Source organism: Gobio gobio (genome assembly GCF_949357685.1).
Source record: "Gobio gobio genome assembly, chromosome: 14".
Lineage (NCBI taxonomy): Eukaryota > Metazoa > Chordata > Actinopteri > Cypriniformes > Gobionidae > Gobio > Gobio gobio.
Window position 1 is genome coordinate 48,066,002 of NC_137107.1, and position 12,160 is coordinate 48,078,161.

A 12,160-nucleotide genomic window follows, 5' to 3' on the forward strand; every position below is an offset into this window, starting at 1 on the left:
CACTGTCAGTGGTTTTATTCCTTGACCGAGGGAACCCTCGGGTCGGATGCCCTGGCCCACAGCTGGCCCCGGGAAGAACGCAAGTATGCGTTTGCCCCAGTGAGCCTTCTTGCACAGACACTGTGCAAAGTCAGGGAGGACGAGGAGCAAGTCCTGTTGGTCACTCCGTATTGGCCCAACCGGACTTGGTTCCCAGAACTAGTGCTCCTCGTGACAGCACCTCCCTGGCCCATTCCTCTGAGGAAGGACCTCCTGACTCAGAGACGGGGCACCCTATGGCACCCGCGTCCAGACCTCTGGAAACTCCATGTCTGGTCCCTGGACGGGACGCGGAGGTTCTAGGTGACCTACCGCAAGCGGTAGTTGACACCAGCACTTCCGCTAGAGCCCCATCTACGAGGCGCCTCTATGCGTTGAAGTGGAACCTGTTCGTCGATTGGTGCTCTTCTCGCCGAGAAGACCCCCGAAGATGTTCGATCAGGTCTGTGCTTTCCTTTCTACAAGATGGGTTGGAGCGAATGCTGTCTCCCTCCACCCTCAAAGTCTATGTTGCCGCTATCGCCGCTAATCATGAGCTAGTAGATGGAAAATCTCTAGGTAAGCACGATCTGATCGTCAGGTTCCTGAGGGGGGCGAGGAGACTAAATCCGCCTCGCCCTCCCTCCATACCCTCTTGGGACTTAACTCTGGTGCTAACTGCACTACAGAGAGCGCCCTTTGAGCCTTTGCAGTCAGCTGAGTTGAAAATCTTGTCGTTAAAGACAATACTCCTGACTGCGTTGGCCTCCATCAAGAGGGTAGGGGACCTGCAGGCATTTTCGGTCGATGAATCGTGCCTGGAATTCGGGCCCGGTAACTCTCATGTGATCATGAGACCCCGGCCTGGATACGTGCCCAAGGTTCCCACTACTCCCTTCAGGGATCAAGTGGTGAGCCTGCAAGCGCTGCCTTCGGAGGAGGCAGACCCAGCCCTAGCTTTTCTCTGTCCCGTCTGTGCTCTCCGGACTTACGTGGACAGAACGCAAAGCTTCAGGACCTCAGAGCAGCTCTTCGTCTGTTACGGAGAACAGCAGAAGGGAAAGGCTGTCTCCAAGCAGAGGATGGCCCACTGGATAGTGGATGCCATCGTCTTGGCTTATGAGTCCCAAGACGTGCCCTGCCCGCTCGGGTTAAGAGCCCACTCCACTAGGGGTGTTGTTTCTTCCTGGGCGCTGGCTCGTGGCGCCTCGCTGACAGATATCTGTAGAGCTGCGGGCTGGGCGACACCTAACACGTTCGCTAGATTCTATAGCCTCCGTGTAGAGCCGGTATCTTCCTGTGTGCTCACTTCCCATAGTCAGTAACACCGAAGTGCCTGTTCTAGTGTCGGCTTGCTGCGCCATTCCCTCCCCTATGGTAGACGGATGCGTGCGCTTATTTTGCTCCAGTCGAGTTCCCCGGAACTGCGAACCCTGTTGAGTCCTCCGCAACCCGCAGCATCGGACGTGGCGGAGCGTTTGACGCCAGGTCTAACACTCGTATGCATTGGTGGAACTTGTGTTAGGCTGGGTTCCATATGTAGTGATCCACACGGCGGTCCCATATGTGTATTGTTCCACGGTACGGCTCCCTACGGCGAGCCCGTGTCTTCCCTCGGCAGTGTCTCCTCTGCCGTCTCAGGAAGGTGTTGTCCCCCTCCTCTAATTGGCCGGGGCCACCCCTGGGACTTCCGTATGTTGTGCTGCCCACGGCCAGCCCATACGTGTATTCTCCACATGGTAACTCCCTCTGGGCATGATTTGGCTTCCGCAGCGGCCTTCACAGGCACGCTTTCCCAGCGTTATCCAATACCTTATGGAATTGAGAAGCGTGATTGGTCACTCCAGAGAACACGTCTCCAGTGCTCTAGAGTCCAGTGGTGGATCTGCATCTGACACTTATTGCACAAGTGGCATCCTATCACGGTACCACGCTTGATTTCAATAAAGTCTTCAGTATGTTTTAACTTTTATTTTTAGTTAATCTGTAGTGCTTGAGTGATGACACTGACATGAGCATTTTCACATTGTTTCTTTACTGCTCAGTTCATCTTGTACACAGGTAACACTCAGTGTTTACTACACATGTGCAATACAGAGGATCAATACTGTGTGTCTTAAGAATACAATACTCAACAATTTATCCTTCCCCAAAGGTTCCCCTTGTCAAACAACCAGACTTCCCTTAAATTACTCTATTAAAAGGTAATTCTATCTTTTGCTTAATCTGAATATCAAATTATTTACAAATCATGGATCTGAACTTTGCTCATTTAGACACTTTTGGGCAATGCTTTTTCTCATGAGTCCGTAGACTAGATAATCGGGTGAAACTCTTCCCACATGAAGAGCACTTATACGGTTTCTCTCCAGTGTGAACTGTCTGGTGTTTATTTAAGTTGCTGGAGGAACTGAAGATCTTCTCACAGTCAAAGCACACATAAGGTCTCACACCAGTATGAACACGCTCATGCACTTTTAAATGCTCCAGGAGTGAAAAACTCTTTCCACAAAAAGAACAAAAGTGAGGCTTCACAGCAGCATGAATTTTAAGGTGTTGTCTTAAGTTTGATGCCACAACAAATGTTTTCTCACACTGATCACAGCTGAATGATCTCACTCCAGAGTGACAGCGCAGATGATCATCGAGAGAGCTTTTGTGAGCGAAACTCTTTCCACACTGAGAGCATGTGAACGGTTTTTCTCCAGTGTGAATCCTCATGTGTCTGTTAAGGTGTGATTTATATATGAAACTCTTTCCACACTCAGAGCAGGTGAAAGATCCTTTGACTCCAGATTTTCCAGCTTGTTTTTGTGTGAAATTCTCTTCAGTCTTTGAATCGACAGCATCTCCATCTTCATTTTTGAGATGAGGGTTTTGAAACTGATGCTGTTTGTCTTCATTCACTTCCATCAGGTCTAAAATTAATATATTAAATTCCCATAATTCAATAAAAGGATAAATGAGAAAAAAAAATAAATATTTCACAAATCTAGATTAATACTAGAATAGTTTTAGATGTATTGATTTGTGTCAGTTTTCATCTTAATGTTCCTCATTAAAGAGAATGAAGGAAAACACCAACCTATTTGTTCCTCTGTTTCTTCATCTTTTATTCTGCAGGGTTCTTCCTCAAACTCCATATTTACAATAGTATGTCTGTAGTTTCTCCTGGAGTAATTCCTCCTGCTTGCTTCTTCTTCTCCTGTGGGAAGATGGGAATATTCCCAGCATTTAAACTCTCATGAACGGCTGTGGGAGCGGCTTCACTGACTGAAGGTGTGAATTGTGGTCGCTGTTGCTCATTTAGCAGATGATCATGATATAAACACGTGTTTAATACTACAAAATACATGCAATCTCTGCCCTTGTCGTCCAGAATAAAAGACAACATCCAAATCCCATTTAATGAACCTTTTATTATCTCCTGATAATCGATTCTAATTTTATTTAATTTTATTTCTAGTTCTTACTTTTTTAATAGCTTGTATTTTCTTTCTCATTTTTATGTAAAGCACTTAAAGGGTTAGTTCACCCAAAAATGAAAATTCTGTCATTAATTACTCACCCTCATGTCGTTCGACACCCGTAAGACATCCGTTCATATTCGGAACACAAATTAAGATATTTTTGTTGAAAGCTGGAGGCTGAGAAAGGCTTCAGACAGGCCTCCATTGGCATTCAGTACACTTATACTCCCAAGACCGATAAAAGGCACTTAAAATGTCGTTACAAAGTTACAAATCGCTTCTGGGTCATCTGTCCGAACGCCGGATCTGCGTCATATTCTCGCGCATGCGTCGTGGAGGCACACATGGAAGGCAGTAACAAGTTGGAAAAAGGTGTTATTTTGTTTTTTTTTTGCGCACAAAAACTATTGTCGTCGCATCGTAAGATTATTGTAGAGTCACTGTGGCGAGATGGACTTTGTAACGACATTTTAAGTGCCTTTTATCGTCTTGGGAGTATAAGTGTACTGAATGCCAATGGACGCCTATCTGAAGCCTTTCTCAGCCATCAGCTTTCAACAAAAATATCTTCATTTGTGTTCCGAATATGAACGGAGGTCTTAAGGGTCTCGAACGACATGAGGGTGAGTAATTAATGACAGAATTTTCATTTTTGGGTGAACTAACCCTTTAATTACCATATATGAAATTTGCCTTGCAATGAAGCTAAAAATATAAATAAATACATCATCATGTTGATATATATATACTGTATAATTATTATTTTTTTTTACGACAATCATGTCTTCTAATATCTTCAATTGTTGCTTATACATACGCGTGTTTTATATACGTGTGCTGCTGATTGGGCTGACATTTTTGACACACCCACCAAACGAGATAAAACGCATCTCAAACCCATTGCACACCGTTTCCAGGAAACATGACGTTCAACCGGAAACCATAGCAAAACGTTGCACACCGGTTTGAGCTTTGAACGTGCCCCTGGTGTCTCTACAGAAGAAAATCAATGCCCTGTTTCGTAACAGAGAGTCATATTCTGATTTGAAACCCCATAACATAATAATTACAAAATATTATCATATTTCCATAAGCGTGCTAAATTTGATCAGAAATGTTTAAAGACCAAGGAGAAGTTGTTGTCATAGTGAAACCTCCAAACATTTGGTATCTCTGAAGCTCTGAATGTGCTCTTTATGGGACATCCAGACCAAACTGTGACATGTTGTCAGAGAAATTCACTAAAATATAATGTCTACTAGAGGACAAAAGTCTATTCCTGTGTGCCAGGAGGATATAGAAACTTGTGAGATTTATTGAGCCACACAAAAACCACACAAATTCTGCTTAAAGTATGATAAAGACAATAAAATAATAGTAATTTGGAAGCTAAATGGGTGACATTCATCTAAAGCCAATGATGAACAAAATGTGTAAGAATCATAAACTTATGTTGGCCAGATTATTTTCTGCAATAATACAAAAGCCATTGGAAAACTCCTATTGGCTTTTTGTGGAGGGAACCAGAGTGATGCTAACTTACACTTTAGCCTAAAATACATGATCACTCCAGCACTTTATATGGACCTTCAGAACAGATTTGATGTATTACAGCTTTTAAGAACTTTTACTGCCACTTAGAAGAACTCTTAGTGCTCATATAAAATGTTTTGTGAATACAGCCCCTGATTTGCAAACGACTTTGTCTCTAATTTGCACACATTCACACGTTTAATCGATGTCTGGTTACAGCGATCAACCCTCATCAATATTCTTTCAGCTTCTCTTTGAACTGCTGTGGGAATTGAAGAATTGATAGTTTAACAGTTCTGGAAGAAGAGTATATTTAATTGACTCTTGGCCTAGCAAGACACGTTCTATTACTTTAATGTAAATTAAACAAATATAAAAGATTCAGGCCAGCTCAGACCTTTTGGCTGATGCAATAAAAACACCCTGCTTATATGAAAAATGTATTTAGGAATAGAGGAAAACAGAATAGGCAAACAAATATTTTTCTTCCAGTGTTGTCCAAAGTTATTAGAACACTTGGCATCTGGGAGTCGTCTTATTGGGCCTGGATTTATTTTCCATGAGGACAATGACCTGAAACATTCTTTCAATTCTTTATATTGACACTATGCCGGAGAGATGTGCTGCTGTAATCGCTGCAGAAGCCGGACACACCAAATATTAAAGTTAAAAGTGGATAAAAACAGTACAACTCACTTCATCTGATATTTGATGGCCAGAGCAACCATCTGTGCATCTCATGAACATTATGAAATGAAATCATGTTTTTAAGGAAAAAAAGGTCAATATCTTCAGATCTGTCAGGTGTTCTAATATTTTTGGCTACCGCTGTATAAACTTGTCCAGACTTGAAAATCACTCAAGTCAAATTGTCCATATTGCGTAGAAATCATGAGAAAATCAAACTATATTATGGATGTAAGCTATGGATCAGAACATGAACTTTGATCACTTAGACACCTTCGGGCAATGCTTTTTTTATGTCTCTGTAGATTAAAGGAGTAGGTGAAACTCTTCCCACATGAAGAGCACTTGTACAGTTTCTCTCCAGTGTGAATTCTCTCATGATCTTTCAATGACCCTGACTGAGAGAAACTCTTCCCACAGTGTGAGCATTTGTACAGTTTCTCTCCCGTGTGAACTCTCTGGTGTCTTTGTAATGTGCCTGATGTACTGAAGGTCTTCTCACAGTCAAAGCACATATAAGGTCTCGCACCAGTATGAATGCGCTCATGCACTTTTAAATGTTGCAGTAGTGAGAAACTCTTTCCACACTGAGAGCAGGTGAAAGATCCTTTGACTTCAGATTTTCCAGCTTGCTTCTGTGTGAAATTATCTTCGGTCTTTGAAACAACTGTTTCCATCTTCATTTTTGAGATGAGGTTTTTTAATCTGATGCTGTTTGTCTTCATTCACTTCCATCGGGTCTAAAATGAACATAATAAATTCCCATAATGCAATGTTTTACGCATGTGAGCTGGATGTTCATTAAAAATAAATCAACCACACATTCCTAATATTAGAATCCGAAGGAAGCTTATGCAGCGACTGTGTTCTTCCACAACCAGGCACAGCGCAATATCTTGCTATCTTCTGCATGTTTATTGCTCATATCCGTTTAGCTCCACGAGTCGGTGGGCGGGGCTACAGAATCAGGCGTACATATTTATCTGTTGAGGTAGCGTTTCAGCATAAGATGACGTCAGTGGTCGACATATTCTGAGATTGATCGTTTTCTGGGCCTGGTGTCAATAAAAGTTCAGTTCTGAAACTTACAGGATATTCTTATATCACGATTAACTTTTATATATTAAAGGCTCAAAGGAAAGTTGTTCCCCTTCAAGGGAACTCGCACTGCGTCGTTGAGTGACAACACTCTGGGAACGGCCACAGCGTTACGCATCTGAAGCCTGAATGAAATCAAGCCAATCTGATTGGTGTTGCGTCGTGACGTAGTAGATGACGGCATACCCGGAAGATACAAAAAGGAAGCTGATGCAAACACACACTAGCTTTTTTGCTCTTCAGCGAAGTGCTCTGTGTTGTTTGTCTACCAACGTTGTTCACAAGCAGGGCTCGCGAACCCCGTGGCTGGTCCAGTGTCTGTCAAAAAAAAAAAAAAAAAGACAGCACGGTTGATCAATCATGGGACTCGCAGATGGGCTGTCAGGGGAACTTGAGAGGGTGCTGAGGCATCTTCTCCTTCCCTGTTTGACAGTTCCATTGTTCTCCTTCCCCGTGTGGAAGCCCGCGCTGCGGCTTCTTCCCCCGGGGTGGAGGACCCGATGCGTGAGCTGTCTGATTCTGAGGAATTAGACGTGCTCCGTATCGAGGCTCGCCATTTCCTATGCAAGATTCAATCTCGCGTTGCCAAAAAAAAAAAAAAAAAAAGGCAGCGCGTAGGTTCGAGTCTGCTAGTAAAGTGATACAACGTGATACGGTGAAATGTGATACTGTTGGGTGCGAGGCATGCGGTCAGCACCTGAGGGTGCTGGCTGTTTTCATTGAGAAATATCTCGACGCGTACTGCCGTACGCTTTTCGGGTGTTTCAGCCTCGCGCCTGTTTGGCTTTTTTTCCAGAGGGATGAAAGCCAATTGTATTATAAGGGCTCGAGCCACGTTGCTGAGGCAACGTGTGGTTTACGAGTCCGTATAAATACAATAAAGCAGTATCGTCTGGTGTCATTTCTGACCATGTTTCACTGTATTGTGGATACTGTTGGGTGCGAGGCATGCGGTCACCGCCTGAGGGTGCTGGCTGTTTTCATTGAGAAATATCTCGACGCGTACTACCGTGCGCTTTTCGGGTGTTTCAGCCTCGCGCCTGTTTGACTTTTATTCCGAGGAATGAAAGCCAATTGTATTATAACGGCTCGAGCCACGTTGCTGAGGCAACGTATGGTTACGAGCCATATAAATACAATAAAACAGTATCGTCTGATGATTTGGGCTGTATTTAATTCTGAGGAATTAAATAATATAGGATCTGACTTTGAGGAGTTAGATATTCAGCCTATCATTCAGACCATATTATGGCTGCATTTAATTCTGAGGAATTAAATTAAAGTATTATCTAACGTGAGGAGTTAGATGTATTTTTTATTCAGCCTGTTATTCAGACTAGGTTGCACGGGTTGGGTGATTATGATGACATTTAATTCTGAGGAATTGAGTGTCATGTTATCTGACTTTTATAAGTTAGATACTTTAATCGGTCTGTCACCCAAGTGTGTTTGACTTGTCTGGATATTCATCTAAGAGGGAGCCCTCCTGAAGTTGATGTCGTTCTCGCCGCCTGGTGGCCTGCGGGACACATCAGTTTCAGGCGGTTGCTAGGCGCAGTGTCCGCCCTAGTGTTGCGGCCCTGTCGAGCTGCTCTCTTAGATGAGGCCCCTGCTGGCCAGCCCCCTCTCCCGGGTAGGAGCGACCGAGGTCGTTTTCCCCCAGGAGCTCTCGGGAAATCAGTGCTGTGTTCCCGCCGTCAAAGACGCTTCGGGCCTCACTGATTTCCCGCGCACACACGCTGCCTTCGTCGCCTCCAAGGGGACTTGCGACTGGGCAGCGAACGTGTGCGCCCACCGAAAATCGTTCTCGACCGCTCCCTGCCGGTTAGCCGCTTCAGGGGGGTCGGGAACGAGTTTCGGTTGACACCCGAGGCCAGCCTCGAGAGGCTGGTTCCCTTAGTAGATTATCTTGGCGCATGGTCATGCCTTCCGAGTGTATCTACATGGGTCCTGCAGACTGTAGAGCTGGGTTAAAGGCTGCAGTTCGGTTCTCCTCCCCCGAGTTTCAACGGGGTGGTCCGGACTGTGGTCGGCCCAGAGCAGGTTCGGGTTATGGAACAAGAAGTACAAGCCCTGTTAGCCAAGGAAGCCATAGAGCGGGTTCCTTTGGCGGACAGGGACTCCGGGTTCTACAGCCGGTACTTCATAGTTCCAAGGAAGGATGGTGGGTTGCGTCCGATAATAGATCTCAGGCTCTTGAATCGGTCTCTGAGGAGATTCAGGTTCAAGATGCTCATAATTTCAGCCATCGTGAGTCAGATCCAGTCCGAGGACTGGTTCGTCACGATAGATCTAAAGGACGCATACTTCCATATTCCATCCTTCCATGTCACAGGAAGTTCCTGAGGTTCGCTTTCGGGGGCGAAGCGTACCAATATCGGGTTCTTCCCTTCGGCCTGGCACTCTCCCCTCGCGGTGGTGGTTCGGCATCGAGATGTCGTTCTGGCCCACATCAGATGCTTGGGGCTGAGACTCAACACGAAGAAGAGCGTGTTGACGCCCTCCCAGTGGACTACGTTCCTGGGGGTTGTATGGGACTCCACGTCGATGCGGGCACAAATGTCCCCCGCACGCGTGGAGTCCATACTGGTGATGATCTCCTGAGTAAAGCCGGGCCGCAGCCTCACTGTGAAGCAGTTTCAGAGACTGCTGGGGCTCAGGGCAGCAGCGTCCAAGGTGATACCTTTTGACCTGCTGCACATGAGACCCCTACATTGGTGGCTGAGGGCCAGGGGGTTTTCCCCGAGGGGAAATCCGTTTCATATGATCAGCAGACGAGGCAAATGCCTTCGTTCCCTCGTCATATGGCGGAAACCTTGGTTCCGGTCCCAAGGACCAGTGCTGGGAGCATCATGTTGCCGGAGAGCCGCTTCAACAGATGCTTCCCTCACTGGTTGGGGCGTGGTCATGGAAGGCCGTTTTGCGAGAGGTCTGTGGGAGACCCGGCATTTCCTCAGGGCACATCAACTGCCTGGAGATGCTGGCGGTCTACAAAGCTCTGAGGAGCTTTTTACCCGGACCTCCACGGCCACCATGTCCTGATACGCTCAGACAACACTTCGGTTGTCGCGTATCTCAATCACCAGGGGGGTTTGAGGTCGCGCCCTCTATGCAGACTGGCGCATCAAATCCTCCTATGGTCCCAGGGGAAGTTATCGTCCCTCAGGGCGATGTACATTCCCGGGGACCAAAATCAGGGAGCAGACATCCTGTCGAGGCAGGGGCTGAGGCCCGGGGAGTGGCGACTCCACCCAGAGGTGGTGGAGGCCATGTGCGAGAGATTGGCCCAGTGGAAGTGGACCTGTTCGCGTCTCGAGAGACGTCCCACTGTCCACTGTGGTTCTCTCTCAGGCATCCAGCTCCGTTAGGGCTGGACGCCATGATGCAGACGAGGCCGAGGCTGCGTCTGTACGCATTCCCCCGATCGCTCTGCTCCCGGGAGTTCTGGAGCAGGTCCGCCGGGAGGGCATCAGCCTGCTCTTAGTAGCACCCCGGTGGCCCACTCGAGTATGGTTCTCGGACATCATAGCTCTGGTAGACGGCTCTCCGTGGCAGGTTCCTCTGAGGAGGGATCTGCTCTCTCAGGCAGGGGGCACAATATTTCACCCCCGGCCAGAGTTTTGGAGCCTCTGGGTCTGGCCCCTGAGGGGGCTCGGTACCTAGAGGCGGGCCTGTCAGCAGAAGTGGTCGAGAACTTACTCAGCTCCAGGGCTCCTTTTACCAGGAGACTGTACAGCCTCAAGTGGAATGTATTTTCCACTTGATGTAGAAAGCGTGAGGTGGATCCAGTTAACTGCCCAGTGGCTTCAGTGCTGGAGTTCCTCCAAGAACGCTTCTCCGCTGGTCTTACCCCGTCCACCCTGAAGGTGTACGTGGCTGCCCTTGGGGCTTTCCACGCACCTCTAGGTGATGGACCCTTGGGGAAGCACCACCTGGTTGTACAGTTCCTCCGTGGGGCTCGGAGGATGAGGCCTGCGGCTCGCTCCAGAGTCCCAACCTGGGACCTGGCGGTGGTTCTGGAAGGGCTGGCTGAGGCCCCCTTCGAGCCACTGGAGCTGGCTGAGCCTAAGAACCTGACCCTGAAGGTGGCCTTTCTACTCGCCATTACCTCTCTGAGGAGAGTGGGAGATCTCCAGGCCTTGGCGGTCACGCCAACCTGCTTGGAGTTTGCCCCCGGCAGAGTAAGGGCCATCCTTCACCCTAGACCGGGTTACATTCCCAAGGTTCCATCTCAGGGAGCCCGGTCTCTGGTTCTTCAGGCTTTCCATCCCCCTCCCCACCTGACGGCGGAAGAGGGGAGACTTCATCTGCTCTGCCCGGTCAGAGCTTTGAGTATCTATTTAGAGAAGTCTGCCCATTGGAGAAGGTCAGACAATTGTTGGTGTGCTTTGGCTCACCCAAGAAGGGGCTGCCTGCGTCAACTCAGACGATCAGTAACTGGATCGTCCAGGCTATAGCCACGGCTTATAGGGTGCGCAATTTGCCTTCACCCATGGCCGTGAGGGCCCATTCCACCAGGAGCATGGCTTCCTGAGTGGCCCTCCTTTCTGCGTCTCGCTTCAAGAGGTATGCGAGGCGGCCGGGTGGGCCACCCCGCACACCTTCATAAGATTCTACAGTCTGCACCTCCCGGTGACGCCTGGTGCTCGAGTTCTTGCGTCCTAAGTGTGCCTGGGTACCCAGCTTCACACTGGGACGTGGGGTGATTTGGTGTGGCCTAGTGGGTATTAACGTTCCCAGAGTGTTGTCACTCGACGACGCAGTGCGAGTTCCCTCGAAGGGGAACGTCTCGGGTTATGACTATAACCCTTGTTCCCCGAGAAGGGAACGAGACACTGCGTCTCGTCGCCACACCTATCACGGCTAGAGCGTTTGCTTCATCGCAAAAGAGCTAGTGTGTGTTTGCATCAGCTTCCTTTTTGTATCTTCCGGGTATGCCGTCATCTACTACGTCACGACGCAACACCAATCAGATTGGCTTGATTTCATTCAGGCTTCAGATGCGTAACGCTGTGGGCGTTCCCAGAGTGTTGTCACTCGACGACGCAGTGTCTCGTTCCCTTCTCGGGGAACAAGGGTTATAGTCATAACCCGAGACGATTTCTCAATTCATCACCACTTTAAAGGGGCTATATGCGTTTTTCTGAAATTTAAACTCGCGACTGACACCTGTGGCCAAAAAACAGAACTGCTCTCATTTTCTGCTCGTTCTCGCAGCGGTGGTGACGTCACATCCGCAGACAGCGCGGGAAAAGACGACCCGCCAGAAAATAGGAAAAATAGGATACAGACTTATAGGTGCACCCACTGTGAGCGGACAAGGTGTCAGTATGCTCATCAGGAGATGTTTGAGT

The 12,160-nt window shown here is 47.7% G+C and overlaps 1 protein-coding gene across 2 annotated transcripts in view; it reads right to left on the reverse strand.

The window, feature by feature from the left end:
* LOC307136849 (uncharacterized protein) overlaps positions 1-12,160 on the reverse strand; it is a 30,001-nt gene that overhangs the window by 5,310 nt on the left and 12,531 nt on the right. The window contains exons 2-3 of one of the 2 annotated variants that reach the window (XR_013817843.1): positions 3,104-3,223; positions 1,996-2,936 (exon numbers count right to left, since the gene is read on the reverse strand). Coding sequence is in view for 1 of the 2 variants with exons in the window: in XM_079834170.1 (XP_079690296.1) it covers positions 3,104-3,161 (58 nt within the window). In the remaining variant the exon portion in view is untranslated. Of the gene's footprint in view, positions 1-1,995; positions 2,937-3,103; positions 3,224-12,160 lie in introns of those variants that run through there. The other variant, XM_079834170.1, reaches the window with a different exon arrangement.